This window comes from Varanus komodoensis, unplaced genomic scaffold (genome assembly GCF_004798865.1).
Source record: "Varanus komodoensis strain SLA01 unplaced genomic scaffold, ASM479886v1 scaffold10, whole genome shotgun sequence".
Lineage (NCBI taxonomy): Eukaryota > Metazoa > Chordata > Lepidosauria > Squamata > Varanidae > Varanus > Varanus komodoensis.
Genome location: NW_025335269.1, coordinates 23,496,314 through 23,519,935, shown reverse-complemented (window position 1 = coordinate 23,519,935; position 23,622 = coordinate 23,496,314). Strand labels below are relative to the sequence as shown.

Sequence of the window (23,622 nt, the reverse complement as noted above, 5' to 3'; positions counted from 1 at the left end):
TCTGAAGTTTTGGGCAGCAGCAACAGCAATTACTGCTTTGTTGATTGATGCAGCAACCTAATAAAATATCCTTTATAACTAACAGTATTTTTGTTTATTATCATTATCGGCTCCCTCCCTCCCTCCCTCCCTGTATGTGTGTAAGGAGCCAAGAGCAGCAGGCAGGAAGTAAAGACAGGGCTGGGGGTGGGGAGGAGGAGAGTGAACCAGTCAAAGACAATCAATGATAATGATTAGCTCCCAGAGCAGGCTGCAGAGATGGACTCACTCCTCTAAGAAGGGCGGCTGCTCCTGGAGAGGCCCAGCTAAGGAAAACAGGGTTGGAGAGGAAAGCAGTGTTGGAATATAGCTGAGGTCATGACACTTGACCTTTCCATTCCTTTTTCTTCTTTGAAACCTGATTATCTCTATTTTTAGGCACATGGATGGAGAAGGAGCAAGGAAGCAAGGGCCACTGACCCTGGCCCACTAGGGCTCTCTCAAGTTTTCTAACCCACTGTAACCCCATTGTTAAGGAGGCATGATGTGTAGCACTCCTGGAAACCAGTTCCAGCTGCATCAGAAACTATAGACCAGACTCCTTGGAGTCTTTCTAGCCTTCAATAATATCTTGATTAAACAAAACACACACACAGGAATGACCATGTCCAATGAAGGCTTTTCTTCACCATTTCTATAGCTTTTCCAGGCCACAGTCCTATACTCACTTACCATGCAAAACCAACCAGAAACTCACCAAGAAGTAAATGCTTTGGTTGTGTCTGAACTGGGACTTTGGACTTGTTGGGGAGTAGCAAACCAAGAGTCCCAGTTCAGATATAATATTAAGTTTTGGTTCCTGGTAATTTCAGTCACTCCAAGTGGTAAGAAGAGCTAAGTGGGAGCCATTGGGCAGAATGTACAGGCATGCTAGTGGTGAACGTAAGTCAGAATTCTCTGTGATGTTGGTTTGTTAAATGTGCATGTGGCCAGAACTATCGGATACATAAAGTGCATTTTGCAAATTCAAATTGCAGAAAGGCTTGCTGGTTATAAAGGACAGTTGTAGATCCTGGTGATGAAAACTCAGTATTCAATGCCACCTTACACTTGTTGGGTTTGGATTCCAAGAAATTTATGCTGACTGAAGAGGTTTCTTTCAATGTACTCCCCAGATCTAGCTCACTATTACATGTAAACACAGTAGGACTGCACAACATTTAACACTAGCAGCATACAATTCCCAAGCAGGTCTGGAAATCCTAAGTTTGGTGCGGCACTGTGAGCTCTCTCTAAAAGACACCCCCCTCCATTCTTACTACCTTCAGTAAGATGATGAATTGTGTGCACTAACAATTGTTCTCTCTTTGCTTCAACAGTGGGCAGTCCATGGGTAGATTCCTCTCCAAAAGATTATCTTCTCCTATTCTATTGCACACTGATAAAGAGGATTCTAAATGGACTCTGCATAAATGCACACTCTCTCTCTGGTTACAGGGGTGTGAAGCCTGCAGTGTAAATATGAAGGAGAAAGGGAGAAAAATGATCACAAGATCAGCATTCCCTAACCTGTCGCCTTCCAGATGCATTTGACTGCAGCTCCAAGGTGGCATTGTAGTCCAGTACATCTGAAGGATAGGCTAGCCAAGTTCAACTGGGAGGGGGGCCACTGGGTGAATCTTCAAGCCCTGCATTCTACTAAAGCTACCTGGCAAGACTAAAATAGCAAAAGAAACATGCAGGAATTATTCTGAAATAATAGATCCTAAAAGCAAGGGCTTTTACCTAGGTAAAATGGTCCAGATCAATAACCTTGCTTTACATACAGCTCTTTGGAATTAAGCCCACTTGCTTTTAAAGGGACTTGCATCTATGTTAGTTGGTTTAGGGTTTTAGCCACAAAATTCTGAACGGTACAGTGGCCTTCCCTACCAGGAAGCTGATGTATGCTTTGCTTTAGGGTCTTTGAAAATAAATACAGGCTGGGCTCTTTCAACAGGCCAAGGTCAGTAAATATACCCCTGTGATAGCATGGTATGACTACAGGTATACTTTAGAAGGTAAAGTATATAGGCTTATTTTTTAAGCATGTCAATATACTTTTCTATATGCTGCAGGTGACTGTGTGCAAGACAACTGTGTCTGGCCATTTAAAATTGATCTAGATACCCTAAAATTGTTCACCTCCCCTTCATTTGAACACTTTCCTCTTCTGCTTGCAACGAGAAGAGAATGACAGCACATAAGCTATGCTTGGACATGAACACACTTTATTTAAAGGAAGCTACAGTCCTGCACAACCACATCCACTGGCTGCTTAGCAACAAGCTCCTGAGAAGGCCTATCAATTCTCAGTTTATAATAACCTGAGACAGACCTAGTTTTTGTGTTCCCTTGAGAGCATCTCCCTCCTTAGCTCTTATAATAAATGCTGCATAGCTATGCATCCAACATACCTCAGGAAACATTGCCTTGAAACATTATGTATTCTATTTGGTCAGAATTACCTAGCCAGCAGACTGTCTGCAAACTATATCCTTGTCTTTAATTTAAAAAAAAAATCCTGCCATTAATCTCATGCTCCAGTGCTGAGGCTGTCATACTCTAGGCACATCATGAGAAGGCAAGACTCACTGGAGAAAACCATCAGGCTAGGGAAAATCAAAGGCAGAAGAACAAGAGAAAGACCAAATAAGAGATGGATCGATTCCATAAAGGGAGCCACAGCCTTGAGTTTATAAGAGCTGTCAAGGACAGGACATTTTGGAGGGGATTCATTCATTCATAGGCTCCCCTTAAGTCGGAAATGACTAAATGGCAGCTAACAAGTCCAGAGATAATTTTTTTTAGGAGACCAAAAAGCCTATGTAGCTATCAACCACCACACTCTTTTAGAATCAATACGAACCATTTTCCCCTTAAACAATTCACAGGGGTTGCTATATTGTATAAACTGGCAAGCAATAGAAGGAATGGTATGCCGGGTTCCTCTCTGCTGCCCTCTAGTGGCCAGAAGCAGTAAGGCTGTGAAAACAATCTCAAGTAGGAAACAGTTTCTAGCCCAGCATTCATTAAACAAAGGTTTTTCTAAAAGATGGTGCTGTTAGAACAGCAATTTACCTAAGGAAGTTAGATACTTAATTTCAATAGTAAATAATGGGGCAGGAAGTAGGGCTGTCCTTGGCTCAGATTTTCAGGATTCTTTTTGAAAGTCTCGCCTCCGGTTAGCAAAGCTGTGACAATTCAGAATACTGAAGTTCAATAGCTTAATATTTTTAAGTCAGCACAGAACTCACAAAAAATGTGCACACTCTGGCGCTGTTTTGAAAGCTTGCACATTTTTGTGATCTTTGAGTTGATCAAAGTATTATACCATATATATTTTGTTTATTAAGAACAAGTAAACATATCTGTAAACCTTTATATAGCCTGCTGGCGGCCCTTTACCTTCAAAAGTGCATAAATAAGCAAATAATGTTGTGAAGAGCAGCATAAGCCCTGGTGGGTCCCAGCATGTCAGTACTGAACAAGGTGCTGTTTGTCACTGCTCCCATCACATGTTACTGTTTGGTCATTTGGCCCCGAGATGAAGTTCCAGCTACATCATTGTGGGGTTTTTTTGGGGGGGGGGGTTACATGATCAGTAGGGAGTACTAGCTGCGAAATCGGTTGGACCCCTTAGACTTCTTTCAATTTGAGCTCCTAAACAAAAGCTTGGACATCACAGACTAAGTTTGTGCAAAGGGTTACCTACCAAACCAAATGGAGACTAACAGCCACATATTTTGCCAAGTGCTCAACAAATTTCTCTTTTGGCATAGCCCCAAGTACACAGCAAACATGGAAGATTTGTTGACCCTCAGATAGGATACCATGAAGTGGACTACTGTTGGCTTGGTGGGTCAGACTGTGGAGGCATTTATTTTATGGACCATACTGAGCAAAACTTCATTTATCCTTTACACCAATTCTTTACTTAAGGAATATAAAGTAGTCAAATAATGTTAAGACACTGCTTTATTTCTAAAAACAAAAACAAAACCCTTGACATCCAAACATGAGTAATTTAAAAAGTACTGACAAGAGTTTTCAGATGATCAACATCAGACAGCAACAAAAGTTGTACTTCAAACTTTAGGGATTATTCTGCAAGGATCTGCATACCTGCCATCTTCTGCTGAGGCAAAACATGTACCACCTTTTGCAGTAAACTAGTCTTAAAAATATGGAGTTCAGGAGTGGGGGCAAAGTTTGCAAGGAAACTGGAAAAGAAGAGCTGTCCAGTAACATTCAAACCCATACATATTTGTAAACAGAGGTGCACTAATGCATCTTCCCTTAAGAAATACACATATGCACCAATGAAATAGTGTGTTTCCATTGCTTAGCAAATCTTCTCTTATTTCCCTAATGCTCTTACAAAGAACATATGATCCTTCATTTAAAAAAAGAATGCTTTGCAAATCTTGTATAGAAACAAAGCACTACATAACTGGATACATTTTTAGATATGTTTAAAAGAACACACTAAAAATGCAAGGTCGTACTGGTAACAGAGTTTAATAGACATTTATAAAACTTTTGCAAATAGGCTGTATAATAAATACTCTTATGCATGGATATGAAACTGGAATATTGGCAACACAAGCTATGGCTTTGGAAAAACTTTGGAGAATGCTTCTCTAAAGACAATTTCTGAAATATTAAAATCCATACTATTTATGTATATTATGGGTATATTTAGTATTCACACAATTTTATATATGAAAGCCACATATTGTTTGTACTGTTTAGCTTTTGTTCAAGCATTGCATAACTCATTCCCACAACAGATCCTGAAACCAAGTCATCCTCAACTTCAATTCAGCCTTTTGTGAAGACTATGTATATTTCCTTTTAAAAACAAAGAGTCTTGAACAGCAGTTTGTCATTTTCTGATCAGCAGTTAAAAACTAAGGAGATGCCTTAGCTTACTTGCAATACTGGCATGAAAATGAACACCCCGGTACCTTTACCCTGAAGTTCTATGTAGTGCTCCATTTCCTTTTAACACAAGATGCTTGTTAGTTTATTAAGCACGCGTCCTCAGCTCTTCCAGTTCCAAGGGATACAGAGATCGCCATCTTGTAGCACAGAATAGAAATGGGAAATGCAAAGATGCATGCCCTGAAGGTATGGCAGTGACTCTTCCAGCAGTCTTTTGCACGCATGGATCATCTGCACGCTGGAAACGCTGGGCTCCTTGTAGAGCCGCTGGATATGAAATTTCTCCGTTGCAGCCTCAATCAGTTCCTTTTCTAGTGCCATTAACCTGAAATAGTACACATCCCCACCCCACCCCAAAGTTATGAATACAAAGGAAAGGACGCAACTAGTTATTGGGCTTAAAATGTTGAACTATCTTTTCTCACTTCTCTCAAATTGCAAATAATCTGTTCAATGAATGATAATCCTCAAATCCAGCTCTGCATAGGGATGGATTCAAAGGAATAGCAAAAGAAATAGCAGAAATATTCTGATCTCTATACCCTCTCTACCCTCTCTTTCAGCCAATTTAAATCCAACCGCCTGGCCAAGTCCATTTTGAGAGAAAGGCAACAAGTTTGGTTGGTGATGGACTGGTACTCATGTCAAGTGGATGTACTCTCTAAGTCATTCTTGCCCTCACCCTGGTCAGCGTGTGTATGCACCTATGTATAATGCCTTACAATCTGAGAACCTAAATCTCAGAAAATAAGAGCTGGGCAAAATACAAATGCTGTAGAAGATATGCCCACGTTTCTGGGGGAAAAAATTAACAGTAGCATATACTAGTAATCACAGAGTTGAAGTTCCCTTTGTACACACCATTGGGAGAGTTGCTTTCTCCGCAGCAATCTCCTTGGAAACTTCCCAAGAAGTCAAGGCCCAAATGGAAGACACACAATGTGTTTTAAGCAGTACTTACTCATCCTTTTTTTTCAGTTTCTCTCTTGCTTGCTGTGCTTTAGTGATGATAAACCACTGAAGGGCTGCAAGATCACAGACTGTTGGGATGATAAAATGCCCTAGTTCATGCAGACTTGGTGCATACCTGTCACTGCAATAAAAAAAAAATGAAGACAGTGCAAACCAGCTGACCTTACTTCATGCACTAGAGGTCTTTGGCTTAATGACATGTTCCAAGTCACATCAAGACAACTGAATGAGTTAAGTCCTGAGATTTCATTTCTAATATACTTTAAACACCCTTAATTGATTACAGCATGATTTCAAACAGAGCACATATAGTTTGAGCACTGCCAACTCCCGATTATTAAGGCCATTGGCCACAACACCCTCAATGGGTCCCATCCCTCCTCACCATCATTGCCACTGACTGCAGCTACAACCGCTCTTCATCCTCTTTCTCATCACTGCTACCATTGCTTCACAACAGGCAGAGAGAAAGCAAGCAGGCTGGGGCATCTATTTTTCCCCTTCTCATCACCACAGCTGCCCTGGCCAGAGCAAAAGGCTCTGCAATTGAAAAGGCATGCTGCAATGAAGAGGAGTGAATCCAAGGGGGACTTGTTGGTAGGCCCCTGCTAGGGAGTGTGCCCTTTGCAGAACCCCAACTATGCCTACCTCTGGTACTGGCTCTGAATTAAGATCTATACATTTGGGCTCTGTTTAGCAGCCAGTAATTATTTGTATTTGACAGTAACCTTTCCTCTGGCCCAAAATCTTGTGTGCATGCCACAAGACCCAAAGAGGGCTTTAGAATAGGCTGCAAATCCCTCTGCTTCTGCCTGCTCCAAAGCTCAACACTTACAGAAAGATTTTTCCACTACTTTTCCTCTCTTTAGGAAAAGAGAGTAAGAAATCTTCTGTTGCTCTTCTCTGGAACAAACAGAAGCTTGTGGCTAATCCAACGGTCAGTGTAACCAAAGAAACCTCACCAACATTTTCTGGATTCATGATGCAGTTGAGGGAAGAAACTAGATGCTGCTAGCTGTACCCAGCCTTGGCAGGAAAATCTGTGGAGGCCCAATTAGAGAAGAAAGAGGATCACAATACTACTGATCTCTCTCTTTCTCTCTCTCTCTCTCCCCCCGCCACCCCAAACAAGGGCTGTTTTTGTTCAGAGGGCTACCACTGGAAGAGGATAGGTGCACCAATGCTCCTGCATGTAAGAAGAACACACAGCAACATTCTGTATGGTCTTGGTCAAAATAAATACTTTACAAATTCAACCAACTGTAGTACTAATCATAAGAAAAGATTGCCCCAAGAACCAAGGTTTTTGAAGAGACACACCTTTCTAGAATCATTTGCAATCCACGCAGGCTACGAGGGTGAAATGCAAGCCTGCTGTTACAGACTCGGTTATAAAAGTTATCAAGGGCAGAGTAATACTCTTCAAGCGTTAGCATTGGTTGCAGCTCTTCAACATAAGTTATTTGTATGCCTCCCAAAAGATGGCTTATATGTTCCTCCAACAGCAGCACTTTTCTTTGAAGTGTTGAGTAACTTGGCAACCTTTCAAAAATCTGCACAAAATGAAAGATTTTCTTAAAAGTCTATGGTTTGACCAAACACCCCCCTTCAATTTTCCAAAGTAATTAATGTTTTAGAAATAGAGAAGTGGATACAGATTTATTCTGGACCAACTTCTCTGGTGGAAGTGGACTTCTTTGCCCCTTCTTCCATGCCAAGCCTTCCAGCCCCAAGCAAATGTTACACAGATTGTTAAGCATTCCTGCTGAATAGATGTGATGCGGTATCTGTGCTGAGGGGTTCTCCAAATAGCAGAGCCTTCGTGGCAAGCAGATCTTGGATGCAACCCTATAACCTGTTTTGTATGCCATGGTGGCAAATCACAAGTTAACTGACCCACAGTTTGCAGGGGCTGGTTCAGACATCAAGCTAAATGCAGCATTCTTAGGTTTATTCAAACCATAAATGCCTTGCATGCTCTGCAAATCCCTACAAATCTTGGGTTAATTAGCCCATGACATGAGAACTGGCGCAATTATATCAGTGTTAATATCTCAGCAGAAAATACAAAGGCCCCCAAAGAGTGAACAAGTTCAAGTTAAATTCATATGCCAATCATTAAACTTTTCTTCTGTGGTAGGCATTACTATAAAGAGTAATGTACATGCTATTTTATCTTTGATACAGTAGTAATGTACTGAACTGTACTAATAACTGGAAAAACAAGACATCATAGTTACAGTTAGCTAAAGGGCTGATGCAGATGCATGTACCTTCTTAACCGCAAACAGGTAAATAAATAGCAGCTAGTTATGGGAGCCAATGTTAAGGTTCTGAGGACCAGAAGGTTAAAGGACCAGAGGTTAAAGGCCAGAGTTAAAGGATATATCAGAACCAAGCTTAGCCACAGTCCCTGTTTAGAAGAGTTTGAAGCTCACTAGGAATTTTTACACAACATTACCCTGTAAATAGTTAATAGCAACTCTGGTTAAAGTTTCCAGAGGAGTGATTGTATTAGTCTCTTGCAGCAAAAACAAAGAGTTACAGCACCTTAAAGCCCAACAAAGTTAAGTTTAATTTGAACTAAATTCAATGGGTCTAACATTGCACTAACAAATAGCACTAACATTGGATACAACCTATAGTTTTAATTTAATTTTAGGTTAATAAACAATTTTAGACAATAAGGCACAGAACATTCATTACAGTACACAGAATTTTATTTTAGAAATCACTGTCAGATTTGGCAGCAATTTCCAACCACCAGAAATTAAGTTACTGCAGCAGACAATTGGTGCCAACATTTGTAAATGTATGTGGAATTTGTCTTTTTGTGTGTTCCACAAAAACAAATATTAACTTGGTATGGCAACAAAAATCTTATTTAATTACCAGTTCTTACTTTGGTCCAGTGGTGGTGAACATCCATAGTTCCTAGCATAACCTGGCCTGCTGCACTCATGCCTGAATGGTCTGTAAATATCACTGTGCGTCCTATTAGAAAAGGAAGTGTGGGGGTTAGTCACTGTTCACAGCTTTGGGTTTGTTTTACTAGGGCAGCCTTGCCCCACCTAGTATCCTCCCAATATTTTGGACTATAGCTCCCAGGATTCTTGGCAACTGGTCATACTGGCTGAGACTGACAGGTTCTGAAGTCCAAAACATCTGGAAAGTGACAGATTGGGCAAGGCTGCTCTAGGAATTTCCAGATGTTCATTGTCTTATCACCTGCTGGAGATGTAGAGTGTTCTGATTCCCTCCTCTTTTTTGTATCAACATACATGAGTGAAGCCAATTAGTTAATACCAATGCCATGCCAAGTGAGTGCTCTCAGTCATCACAGAGACCAGGAAAGGATGTAGGAGAATATGTTAATTGTAGGTCTGTATCCCCTTCATGGATCACTGCCTTGCCATGGCAAAGGGGCTTGTGTAGCGCAATGAAGCTATGAGCTATGCCGTGCAAGGGCACCCAAGACGGACAGGTCATAGCAGAGAGCTCAGACAAAAGGTGATCCACTGGAGAAGCAAATGGCTACCCACTCTAGTACTCTTGCCATGAAAATCCCATGGACAATTCTAAAGGGCAAAATGATATGATGCCGGAAGATGAGCCCCTCAGGTTGGAAGGTGTTCAGTGTGCTACTGGGGAAGAGCAGAGGGCTAGTACTAGTAGCGCCAGAAAGAATGAAGCGACTGAGTCAAAGCCAAAAGGACAATCAGTTGTGGATATATCTGGAGGTGAAAAGAAAGTCCGATGCTGTAAAGAACTATACGCCATAGGAACCTGGAATGTAAGATCTATGAATTAAGGTAAGCTGGACGTGGTCAAACATTCCAGCTGAGCTATTCAAAATCCTAAAAGACAATGCAGTAAAAGTGCTACACTCAATAAGCCAGCAAACAAAATCCAAAATCTGGATTTTATTTGTACTATTCGTATTATGTTTATTTATTTTATGTAAGCTGTCCTGAGGCTATACGATGGGACATACAAAAATTCTAAATAAATAAATAAATAAATAAATTTGGAAAACTCAACAGTGACCACAGGATTGGAAAAGGTCAGTTTACATTCCAATCCCAAAGAAGGGCAATGCCAAAGAATGTTCAAACTGCTGCACCATAGCACTGATTTCACATGCTAGCAAAGTTATGCTCAAAATCGTACAAGCTAGGCTCCAGCAGTATGTGGACCAAGAACTACCAGAAGTACAAGCAGGATTCCAAAGAGGCAGAGGAACTAGAGATCAAATTGCCAACATACGCTGGATCATGGAGAAAGCTAGGGATTTCCAGAAAAACATCTACTTCTGCTTCATCGACTATGCCAAAGCCTTTGATTGTGTGGATCACAACAAATTGTGGCAAGTTCTTAAAGAGATAGGAGTACCAGACCATCTTATTTGTCTCTTGAGAAACCTACATGCAGGTCAAGAAGCAACAGTGAGAACTGGACACGGAACCACTGATTGGTTCAAAATTGAGAAAGGAGTTCAGCGAGGCTGATGGGGAAGAAATGGAGGTAGTGACAGATTTTATTTTCTTGGGCTCCAAGATCACCGCAGATGGTGACTGCAGCCAAGAAATTAAAAGATGCTTGCTCCTTGGGAGAAAAGCTATGGCAAATCTAGACTGCATACTAAAAAGCAGAGACATCACCCTGCCAACAAAAGTGCGTACAGTCAAGGCTATGGTTTTCCCAGTTGTAATTTATGGCTGAGAAAGCTGGACCATAAGGAAGGTTGCGTGCCGAACAACTGAGGCCTTTGAATTGTGGTGCAGGCGAAGACTCCTGCGAGTCCCTTGGACTGCAAGAAGATCAAACCAGTCAGTCTTAGAGGAGAGCAACCCTGACTGCTCTTTAGAAGATACTGAAGATGAAACTCAAATACTTTGGCCACCTAATGAGAAGGAAGGACTCCCTGGAGAAGAGCCTAATGCTGGGAACAATTGATGGAAAAAGAAGAAAGGGACAGCAGAGAATGAGGTGGCTAGATGGAGTCACTGAAGCAGTTGGTGTGAGCTTAAGTGGACTCTGGGGGATGGTAGAGGACAGGAAGGTCTGGAGGAATGTTGTCCATGGGGTCATGATGGGTCGGATGCGACTTCACAATTAGTAACAGCAACAGGCATGTAGGCTTTGTGTTGCTGAGGGCTTTACAGTTCAAACACAACAGTATGTTGGGCTTTGCCCAGAAGGAAAGCAGAAATGTTACCAGAAAACCAGGTCTGTGCCAGTATGTTTTACTCCAGTTTAAACTTCTGAATTACCACCCAGAATTTTCTAGGCAGATCAGCAACAGCTCATTGTCAACCCATTAAATGAATGAGAACAGCAACAGGCAAATGTACCTTTTGCATTTCTTGGTGTCTCTGGGCTCTGTTGAACTAACCGACTTAGACTGTGTAGCTGGCTACACCGATGTGCAATACCCCAGCTCCTCTGCCATCTAAAAACAGTACAGCATCTTTTAAATTATAACAGCATCTTAAGCGCACAGAATGGACAGAACTAGTTGAGGAAGGGCACTTTTAAACAGTTTAAAATGATCTCAGGCACATCAAACCAGTATTCTACTCATATCTACAACTGAAATGGAAACTGATAGCATTTTGCATGAGAGGCAACTGCAGTAAGAGACCACAGAAAGGTAAGAAAAATACAACACCGAATATAAAAATGCTGTACATTTGAAAGGTTCCCTGTATTTACTACACACAGTAGCACCTGAAGTATCAGAAAAAAGCTGCATTCCTAGGCATGCTTACTTGGAAGCAAGCTCCACTGAATGTGATGGCACATACTTCAGAAACACAAAGGTGTGGATTGGATGAAAAGCAATTATTGAAATATTGGCATCCCTCCTTAATTCATGCTAAGTACCAAATCATCTAAATATGACAAACAGGAGGGAAAAGGAATGGTGAGTTCTAGATCTTCTCCAAAACTGACTTTTCACCTACATACCATGTCTAGCATTAGTCTTATTGTCGTGTACAGAACAAAGATTTAGACTTGCTTTTCCAAGTCTGGTCCTGTCAATGTGTTCCTAAGGCAAGGTGTCCTCCACAAATGAAGGTACACATTTTTAGTTATGTTTAAAATACATTTGTTATAGTCCTTCTAATCTAAGCATTATTGCTCCATTCATTCACCTTAAATGTTATAAAAACTGCTTTTTCACCCAGTTAATTTGTTACCTAATATCAGAGAGCTGTAGCTGATGAGAAAGTTCATCTTTCAAACGGTCTAGTTCTTTCCTGAGTGGTAAACTATCTTTCAGCTTCTTTGCTGCACTTTCCTCATTATTTTCTAACCAGGAACTAGAAAAAAACAACAATATGGATCACCAACATATTTTAAATTCAGAAACAAGCCAGGGAATTGATAGAATATCCAGTTTATCCTTCATGAGAAATACCTTAAAGCCTAATTTGGATCCCCCCAGTTGCCTTGCTTTTAGTTAAAAAAATGTTCTCCCAAAGATAGAAGGAGATGTTCATGTACACTGAGCATTCCAACTTACTTATTTTTGCATTTGGGATATTTTAGAGTGAAACTGATTACTTTCAGAAACCACAGTTTAAGTCAAAAGCTCTCCCCACTCAAATGATACTGACTAGAGCAATATAGCTGAGAGGACTTTAAGTTGACACTTCCTTGTTGGTTTAAGAACTAATAATTAAGTTGGAATATAATTTTAAGGCTGTTTCACTGCCAGTTAATCTGGTGAGTATAAGGGAGAGCCCCACATCTCTGGAATCAGTTTCCAACAGGGGTTCATCAAGTCCCTTCTATGCAGGAAGCTCTAAAAACGTACTTGTTTTCAACAGTTTTTTCACAATTTGGGGGCTGCAGCTTTTATTCGTATAATTAAAAATCATTTACTATTATGTGTTGCTTTTAATTGTATTGAATTATGTAATTTAATTGTTTTTATCTTGTATACTATCTTGAGAGCATTCTATTTTTAATGATGGTCCAAAAATAATTTTTAATAAATAGTATAATAAATATAACATATTTGTTCCATGGTAATGAACATGTTTTGAATGCAGATAATCCCAACCACAATCTCTGGTATCTCCATATAAAAAGGGTTCTTAGATAGCTGGGTTGGGAAAAATCTCTATCTGGAACTTCACATGTATCAAAGGGTTCATGCACCATATGTTTGCATATACCTCATATGAAGGTATGTCAATACCTGAGAGTAATTTCCATTCTCTGGGCCTGCTCTAGTTCTTCCTCAGGATCCTTGAATCCAGTAAAAGAGTAATATGTCTTGTCCCATTTGATAGGTCGGCTGAATGTTCTTCGTGCTCTCTGGTTAGACTGAGCATCTGCATTGCCATTCAAGCTCTGGACATGCTCAGTAGATAAACTACAGGAGTTCAGGATGTCTAAAACTGTGCTTAATAAGTCTCTGGTGTGCAAAGTGAAACTGACAGCTCGAAATCCTGGAAAATACAACCCAAGGACAAGATGGCATTTATCAGAGATCAATCATGTTGTTTTGTCTTACAAAGATGATGCAACTACAGAGACTTCAATCTTAGCCAACCTCAGTCAATCAATAGAACTTAGCCCAGTACTGTTTACTGGTGATTTGATTTCTACAGACAGTGCTTCTGGTTTCAGCAGATTAAGTTCCTCTATATCAAGACTGAGAAAAGAGGCTGCACTTCTAGCACTATTTTAGATATACAGTGGTACCTCAGCTCACAAATGCCTTGGTTCACGGCCAAATTGGGTTGCGAGCAAAATTTTCATGAAAATTTTGACGTGGGTCACAAACTCTGCACTGGGTGGCGACCAAGATTGCAGCCATCTCCCCACCCACCGAGTTGTGTTTGTGCAGGGAAGATGTGCAAGATCACGGGTGCGCTCCTGCAGGAAAGATGGGTGCAATCTTGGCCATCTCCCCCTACCCCCTGGCCACAACCAGCATGATTGCAGCCATCTCCCCACCTCTCTGAGTGGGGAAATGGCCGTGATCGTGCTGGGGGTGGGAAGGAAGATGGCCGAGATCACGTCTGTCTCTCTCCCCCCCAGTGCACCCACAATCGTGCCTGTCTCTCCCCTCCCGCCAGCGCGCCGGGATGATGGGCGTGTGCAGGGATGACAGGCTGCAATCTTTGTTGTTGTCATTTTGCTTCACATTTTTCTGATTAAAAGAAAAAATGGTTACAGAACAGATTTATTTACATTGAACCTTATGGGGAAATTTAACTTGGCTCACAACCAATTTGGGTTATGACCAGAGTCCTGGAATGGATTAAGTTCATGAACCAAGGTACCACTGTACTGCCCTACAAATGAGCATTAAAAAAACCCTGCACTGTAAGTCAACATTTGTTAACTGCTGCAACAAATATGCAAAATGGATATAAAAAGGCAAAGCCCATGATTGCCCATGATAACATGTCAATTCTTACTCCATTTTTGCTACATAAAAGAACATTGTAAAAGTGATTTTTCCATCTAACTCCTTTGTCATCACCTAATTATGTAAACATTTTCTTCAATGGCACTTCAATGGCAATAAAGGGAAAATATTTAATACTTTCACACAAATCCCTTCCCCTGATTCACAATCCTTTGTTTTTCTAGTTTCAAACAAATCTACTGGTGCACTTTAAGCATACCACTAAGCAGTTTTGTGGTAAAATGAAAAATGTTACATATATACAAACAAATTAATCAAATAACTAAAGTTTTAATAGTAACTTTAAGAAGTTTCTTTAATACAGCCCAGTGCTTCATGCCTAGAAACATTCAACAGCTCTACAAATGCAATAGGAGTTCCAGGGCTGTAAAGCTATTGAAAAGGTTTTCAATTTTAACTGAAATTAAAGGTTAATTTATGATCCCTCTGGGGCATGTGCTAGAGGAAACAAGACTGGCAAGATTTCCTTCTCCTGAGGGAACTCCCACCAGAGATGAGACCCAACTTTGGAAACCCTTTCCCAGTCCCTCCAGAGATTTTCATAACCACTTACCTCCCTGACACTGAGAAAGGTAATGAGGGATAGATTGGTGAGAACCTCCTGGTACTCAAATATGACCTCAAAACAGGGCAATTTATGCCAGCCCTGGAACTGGCATAAATAATTTTCTCTGAACTACATGCAAAAGGAGGGAATATGATTTTAAGAAGTAAAACAGAAAGGAAAAGTGCGCCACTTTTTTGGTCCTCCTGGCATGAGCCTGGCTGAGAATGTTGTGAAGAGTAATCTGCATTGGGCAGCAGAATTGCTCTGCAGAGATAAAAAGTAAAAGTGTCAAAAATACCTGAAGCTCCAAATGATTGAACATCAGAAGGGTTTTGTTCTTTCTCTCGTACATAAAAAGTAAGCCGAGTTGGTTTAAAAGACCTGAAACCTGGTTTCTGGAGGTTCTCCAAATACCCATTTAATCTCTTCAAAGAATTTTCATTGATTTCCTAAAAATAATCACCAGCACAGGAATTACTCAATTCTGAATAATGCATACATTAAAGCAAGTGCACATGTGATTAACAGTCATGACAACAGTGCTCTGTTATTTATTGTCATACCTGCATACTTTTAAAGTTTCACTTTCAATTGCACAGACAGCGTAGTGGTCAGATAGTTGAACCAGCTCTGTGGAAACCCAAGCTGCAAAATCCTTACACAGTCATTAAGCTCATGGAGTGATCTGGGCTAGTCAGTGGCCAGGTTTGCACAATAAGTGCAGCCCAATTACAACCACTTGATGTAGGGTTCCTTGGAGGTTGTTTAAATTCAAACCCAAGTTTGCTTCCTGAGTTTGGACAACATGACAAACCATGGCACCACACTACTAAGGGTTGAATATTCATAACTTCAGCAAGCACACATCCCAGCCTGCTGTGGTTTAAAAAAGGCATTGGGGGGCTCTGGTGATTATGCAAGTCAGCACACTCTTTCATGGCCTGATTTCCCTTATAGGATTGTTGTCAGGCTAAAAATGGGAATGGGAGGTCCACCATGAGAATGTTGGGGGAAAGGTAGGATAGAAATGTAATAAAAATTTCATTGTTCTATTTTATGACCACTGCTGAATGCCCTGCAGATCTTATAATGTCTTAGGATGTATAGTCAATGGGACTGCAACTGATTTAAACCACAGCAGGTTGTGGCATGTGCTGGTGGCCATTTTGCATATTCAACTCCTAACAAGGGTTGGCATGTTCTGTTGTGTCAACTGAATGCAGGTGGCAGGGGTATGCTGACAGTTTAACAACTGTCAACCAAGTTGAATGTGGCAAACTGGGATCGTAGGCTCATTGGGGAATGCTGGGACTTGTAGGACTGTTTTTTCTGCCTAAACATAAATAGGATTACACCTCCATTCTATGAGTTTTAGTCACTTAAACACAAAGCAAACATTTCTTTCAAGCTATTTTTCCTCATATGCCATCTTTTGTTGACATGCATGCGTTGCAATGCTTAATAGAACTGTATTTTCTCTTTCACAAAGGGAATCCCTATTTTAAGAGGGCCACAGCTCAGAACAGGTGTTTTGCATGAAGAATTATGAGGCTCAATCCCTGGCAATTCCAGACATGACTGAAAAAACTCTCAAATCTTGGACAGCTGCTTCCATTACTGTTGATGATACTGATCTGGATGGCACAGTGGGTGGACTCTGAAAGCAGTCCTCAAGATAGAGCTTGCCATCTACAGTATTTAAAATAGTATAAGCCATTTTAAAGCCTGCCAAACAATTAATGAGATTCCCTTCTAGTCAAATAAATGTTTTAGGGTGCAATCCTATGCAAGTTTAAATGGAAAAGACCTATAATTCCCAGCATGCTATGAGTTGTAAGCCTTTTTCCCTGTCCAAATGTACCCTTAATCTATGAATTGACTGATCTTTACAAACTGGATTTAAAGGCATAAACTGTGTTTATTCAAGGCACTGGCCAGGGCCCCTGGACTTCATCAATATGTTCTGTGATCTGAGAAGGCATCCTAGAACACACTGTGCATTACAGGGGAGGATAGCTAATCTTCAGCTAGCTACAGCCATTGGGAGTCATCGTAGACTCCCAAGAAATCGCAGTGTTCTGTGGAAGATGGTATGAAAACTGCTGGGAGTTTTTCCAGGCAGAGATGTAGCACCCCAGCTATCATGAGCGAGGCTGTCAAGGACAGGACATATTGGAAGGAAGTCATGCATAGGTCACCATAAATCACATGGCACATAACAACAACAAAAATATAACTCTGCTTGTTAGAGAGTGCCTCTTATGAATTCCTTAGAACAATGTAGCGACTGAAAAGTACAGTTACAAACTTCAGGCTCACAATAAATATTGGAAAACTGTGTGCTAAATGAGCAAGTGATTATAATGGTACAAGTGTCTAACAGTGCAAACCTAAGCACTGACTTCAGATCCTTATTTTCCAAGAGAGTATCTATGATTGTGCTGCAAATTACTGAAGAAAAAAAAGTATTTTTACCCTTTCTCTAGGATGCTGGCCAAAGAAATCCGGATGTACTGCAAAGTAAAATGGTCGCAAAGCATTAACAGCATCAGCACCTGATATAGTTCTTGCCTGGATAATAAGCTGCAATGGGAATTTCTTGAAACACAACCTAAAAAAAGTAAGAGTCTTATTAAGCAACCCAGTAGACCACAGAATGCTGTGCAAATAAATCACATATTACAATAAGGATGGGAAGTAATTGGAACTGCAATGATGTTAAGTTTGGATTGTGTACTGGCAGATAGCATTGAGGGCACTATTTATAACAGCACTAGTCAACGAATTATATAAGTACAAATGTCATTCTGGCTACTGCTGAAGATCCTCTGTTCCTTCAGTCTCCAGACTGTTGAGGGAGGGAGGGAGGGAAGTCTAAGTGAAGACATCACTCCATTTGGTCACACTGAAGTTCATCCCAATTATATACTTTGGTTGCCACCAAGGATTGTTCTCCTTCCATATGAGTCATTTTCAAGTGTATGAAGGGGTAACTCACATATGTGCATCCATATATGTATAGTCAACTCTTCTAGTCTGTTGAAGAATGTTTTATCTATGGCTAAAATTGGAAAATGAGATTTTAGGGGGGAAAATTAAATATGGTAGGAGACATTAAGCAGCCAAAAGAGGCCTGAGCATTGTCTGTCACCACAGAATGCTGAATATTTTGTGACAAAAGAAGGTAGAAAAAGATAAAAGAAGACGAGTGGGTGGAATGGAATTCATTGGAATAAACTGAAAAGGAGCATGGCTAGCCAGCCATGCTAAACTCCACACTCCAAGTTGTTATGGTGAGCGCAACTCACATACTATAATCTGCAAAGAATCTGTGAAATCATAACAGCATCATAAAAACTGATGCTCTCAAGAGAGATTTGACAGCCCCCCTTTTCTTCCAGTCTTCAGATATGGACAGAAAACTTGTTTTATTCTGTAAAGCCTTTGGCAATTGAGTTTAAGTTGCTGTTTAATGTTTTATTTGGTGCATCTGACCGGTATTTTTTCTAGTTCATAGTCTTGTTGTTTTATCATTTACCTCACAAGTAAATGTTTAATCATTTACTTCACAAGTACCTCATGTAAATGCCCTCACAAGGATTTTATCCTCGGAAATGTAATATAAGTGATTGAAAGAATGAGAAAACTTGTTCCAAATAAGATCGGCCATATGGAAAGCATTCAAAAGTGAATTAAACTCATCCTTCTAAGATGTGAAATTTATTTTCAGAGACCAAGAAAAACAGGATGGAAGCACAAACACACACAAGATTAGTATGCATATCTGATCATATTTGGGTCCTTGGGTAAGAGAGTATTTTTGATACAATCAACTGCCTCCTCTCCAACAGTGTTTGAAAGCTCAAGTCCAACCTTCAAGTGGCATAATGTATGTAAAACTTCTTTCTTCTGTTTTTTGTTGTCTTTGAATTAAAGAGAAAAGCATGGATTTAAAAGACCAATCTGTAGAGAAGGGGTAGGTGGATTTTAGGTTTGTAAGATCTACTTGGTTCTTCTGACTTGAACCCCAAGGTCTACCAACTGGAGCCAGCAGAAAGATGGTGGCATCAATTAAGGAATAGCTCACAGTTCTGTTACACAAAACTCTGCCCTTAGTTCTCTCAAGTTTTCTTCTGCTCTATCTTCCATTCACTCCCGCTGGAGAAACAAGTAACATGAATGTGTAATGCTAGAGTAAAATGCATCTAGGGGAGAATGAGAGAGAGCAGGAATGAGGCTACCAATATTATTACTGTTGCCTTATGGAACTACTCAAAGGCAAGTAGGCTGTAGGTAAGTAATGCATCATTCACATGGCAGTATGACAAATACACTCCTGTAATAAGATGGTAGTATCTATGCCCACCAAAAACAACAACACAGTTAATACAATTTCATTTTCATGAGAAAAGTGCATAAATGCCATCATTTTTTTATTAAAAAGTAGTGAAACAAAACAATTTTGTATTTTTGAAGACTTGTATAAACATGTGCAATAGAAAAAAAGAAGAAAACAAATGCTCTGTGAAAATATTTCAGAATAATTCACACAGTCAATTGTTAGGACAAAAAGCAACCACAAAACAAAAACTCAAGCAACTGAAATAATCTTAACTCAAAAGTAATGTAACAACTGAAACAGTACGTAAAAATGTAGAACTCCAGTCATCTTACCTCCTCACTGTCCTCCAATGGAAAAACATTTCAGTGTTTAATTCTGATTCCGAATTGCCTCTAGAATTCTTTAAGCAAAGAAAATATATTAAACTTTAATAATTTAAGCATATCAGTTTGTATAGTTTTCCTTTCTAATAATGCTTATACTTTAGGCAACAAAACTCATGAAATTAACAAGTGATTTTATGTCAAAACACATACCACTGAGGTAGCACAGGTACAAAGCCCATATATGTGATGCACACAGACCATGAAGAACTAGAATTTTTGAACAGTAGTGGGTACAGTCTCTCTCCTGAATGTCATTTTGGTACCAGCAACTTGATATCTGTACTAACTAATGAAAAGAATGTATATAACAAAGTGTAACTGTGATTATTCAGAGCCAAGGGTGCAAAACTCTGCATGTTTACACAGAAAAAGGATCCCCAGCATCCACCAGCAAGTTATGGATTTTTTTTCTATTAAAAAAGGCACAGAGCAGATTTCAAGCTTGGGATGAGTGATCCTATGCCCCCACCCCCCAAACATCAGCTGAGACCACAAGATAAACTGGGCTCTCAGATTGGAGGTCAGAGACAGGGCTCTGATCTCAGAGCTGAGAATCTGCATTCCAATCCCCTTGAAGCTGTCATGGACAAAACTGTGCTGCCTGCCTCTCCGACACTGGGAAATCAACCTTGGAGAGGAGGAAAAGGGGGCATTCTGGGGGATAGGGAAGGAGCAATTTGGGTCTGCCAGGATACAAGCTATCCTGACAGTTCTCCAGCCTCCTTACAAAGTGCCCTGGCTAGATAAACCAAACCAGTCATCTTGCTAACATGTAGAGCAGGAAGCCCAAGGAGGCTGAGATTGTCACTGCTGCTCCTCCCACTCTGCAGCTGAGGTGTGTTACCCTCTGAGTTCAAGGGCCTACTAACTCAGTTCTGCTCTGAAGGAAACATTAGGAGAACATTAAAGATGTTTTTGAATGTTAGAGGCACTGCCGACAGAAACGGGTAGCCTTGCTAAGCTTTTCCATTTTTTAAAGAGGCTACATATGCAGCCATGTGGACAACTCAAAAAACATCTTCTGCAGATAGGAAACATTAGGAAAAGAAGACTGGCTTATTACGGGCACTATCTGATATGTGCCTGCAATGTTCCTAATAAAATAACATACATGCTAAAATGTGCTGGTTGAGTTGGTTGCCAGCTGGTACTAGTAGCAATACTAGGTTGGTTACTGTACACTATAGCTTGAATCACTTCAGGAATGTGCAAAATCAGTTTGCCCAGAGACCATGCAGGAGCAGAAAAAAGTTGAACTATGTACTATGAGCATAGCAAATTACCAGTTCTAAATTTCTGAATAGTAATACTTAAACTGTTTCATACACAGAAAAGGAAGAAGTATGCACATAAAAAACCGTTAAGATATTTCAGTAACTTTTGAACTACAACTCTAAGTTAATCTGGATTTTGAATAGAAATCTATTTTCTCTGGGAGGATTCTTCAAATGGAAATGCTTGCTTTTCATAATTTGAGAAAGTGTTTGTCTTCCAGTTTTCATCTGAGTATTGAAAGTGAACCTATCATAATAATAATGATGATGATGATGCCCAATCTAAAAAGGAAAATTGAAAAAATCCCGCAAATACTCAGAAGTATGAGTACAAACATGTGTTTAATCAGCTTCAAATCCTGATTTCATATTCTATTTTAAGTTAAAGTATTAATCATGATAATATTGGCTCCAACATACCCCTTATTCATGCTTAAGGGTGGAGGGGGAAGAGATGATTGGAAGAGAAGGCATAATTCTACAGCTTGCTTTGATTCATATAATGAATGCCATGGGCATGTCTATTTCCTTAGAATTTTTAATATGCAAGCAAGATTGTGCTATTCAATATCACTGAAAGTTCATATTATTACTCAGGATGAAATGAAAGACTGCCTTCTATTCAACCACTCAGTGGGAATCTTACTGCATACACCTCTTATTTCTAGTCAGACCACTCTGTCCAATTATGAAATCACACAAACAATAAATTGACTTGAATGTGCATTGTTAACAGTGCCACCAAGAGTTATGAAAGGTTTTCATCATTAGCAATTAGTAGTGCATTAAACTATGAAAACTATATGACAGAACAAGACTTAAATGTCTTTAAATAGTTTTTCATAAACTTATCCAATTTTTTTCGGCCCACTCTCAGTTTTTCAGAAAGTGGCAGCCATCATTCGGCGAAGCTACTTCACACATGTAGAGAAAATCGTTTTTATTTGACATGTAGAGAAAAACTACCCTTTAAAATCATGATGCTCATGCACTTCTTATGAACAAATTATTTCTTCTTAAGAATTTTAAGTGTTTCATTGACTACTACACAAACCCAATCTCCTCAAGCTTTTAAGATCCAACTGTGGTTAAATATAAAAAAGTGTATAGGGAAAAACAATCCATGGCTACAAAACAGAAAGTTAAATGGAAAACTAAACCTTCCTGTAATCATACTTCAAATAAATAGCTGTTGCAGCCTGTAATGTTCAGGATAGGGAGAAATGACCAATAATCTACAGGTTTCAGACTAGATTTTCTTGCAGCAAAGGGAAGCAATGTCAGGTAGAGTCTATGATTTGGCAGTGTGCCATCACACACACTGATTGGTTGAGCGAAAAGTTACTTTTTAACAGTGCAGCTGTAGCAGGCAACATGCTGAAAGACCTGCTGCCTATAAGATCTGTAACTTTAACATGCCAATCATCATTATACAATTGTTTTGAAGAGATAAGAGGTTGCCTGGGGCCCCTAGCATATTAAGACAGCTATTTGTTGTCTTCTCAAATACAGGTCAAATGTAACTCATTGTTTTATTTGTAATTATGGCTACATTATCAGCAGTGATCCAATGAATAGCTCCATTCTAATCATGTTTATAAGCCTATTTCATTCCAACAGGTCTTAAATCTGAAAAGAAACAAGGATTTATCTATCACTGCTAGTAATCCAGCTACAAAACAACTCAGTTAAGTAGAATGCTACTGAAAGACACTATTGTATCTTTTTAAGGTACCATCCTACCACATTTAGAAAAATATCCTACAATTCCAAGCATTCCCCAGCCTGCCAAGATGGGAGGGGGGAGGGTTTCTCTCTAAATGTGCATAGGATGCTAGTGAGTGTGTGCTGCGAAATATGAGGGGTGCAATCCTATGCACGCTTAGACAGAAAAATATTCCTAGAACTCCCAGCATTTCTCTGCCTGCCATGCTAGGCTGGCGAATGCTGAGAGTTGCAGGACGTTTTTCTGCCTAAGCATGCAGAGGACTGACCCCTAAATTACATCGAAATTTATGTAATCTGTAATTTGCAACGTGCAAACCCCCATTAGTCATTTAAGCGAAGTTTCTTTTAGAGAAGTCCACTGCAGATGCCAAGGAGTTCCGCTGGCTCAACTTTTACAGCCCAGAAAAACCCTTTTGCTGGTGAATTTCCAGTATCTTCTTCTCCGGAGAACGTAAGCCTGCTAGAGCCGCAGGCAAACGCTCGCCAGGAACAGCCATCATTCCTGCCTCCCGATGGAAAACCCCCGCTCTGGCTCCCGCTCCCTCAAAGCCAGCCCGATGGCCCCTGACGCCTCAGGGCGCACGCATCCTAACGGGGCACTCCCCGCAGAGATGAGCGCTCGGAACTTCGTCCCCCTCGCCCGCCGGACAACAGGCGCTCCTGCCTCCGCGGCCTCGACGGCTCACCTTCGTCGTCCGGCAGCGGCACCTGCTCCTTGAGGGGACCCGGCCCCCATCGCCTCGCACGCTAAGGCGCTGCTGGGCAGGCTCCCTCAGCCGACGGCTGGCCTCCCGGCGGGCCCTGGAGGCACCTGAGGAGGTCCACAGTGGGCGGAGCCGCGCCGCCACTTCTCCACCTCTCCCCGGACGTCACCACCCCGCCCTCTCTCCCTTGCCGAGGCAGAGCGAGACGTGCGCGTAGGCCATGCGCGCGCACCCCGCCTTTCCACCTCGTCG

At 40.6% G+C, this 23,622-nt stretch overlaps 1 protein-coding gene across 1 annotated transcript; it reads right to left on the bottom strand.

The window, feature by feature from the left end:
* Positions 1-3,981: 3,981 nt before the first annotated feature.
* TCAIM (T cell activation inhibitor, mitochondrial) lies at positions 3,982-23,492 on the bottom strand. The gene is made up of 11 exons (XM_044417328.1): positions 23,353-23,492; positions 19,611-19,678; positions 17,412-17,547; positions 15,235-15,385; positions 13,148-13,400; positions 12,141-12,263; positions 11,292-11,389; positions 8,840-8,931; positions 7,258-7,490; positions 5,927-6,058; positions 3,982-5,290 (listed from the first exon to the last, which is right to left on the bottom strand). Exons 2-11 carry the CDS (start codon positions 19,637-19,639, stop codon positions 5,065-5,067), a joined length of 1,473 nt encoding a protein of 490 aa, XP_044273263.1. The 5' UTR covers positions 19,640-19,678; positions 23,353-23,492; the 3' UTR covers positions 3,982-5,064.
* Positions 23,493-23,622: the final 130 nt, after the last annotated feature.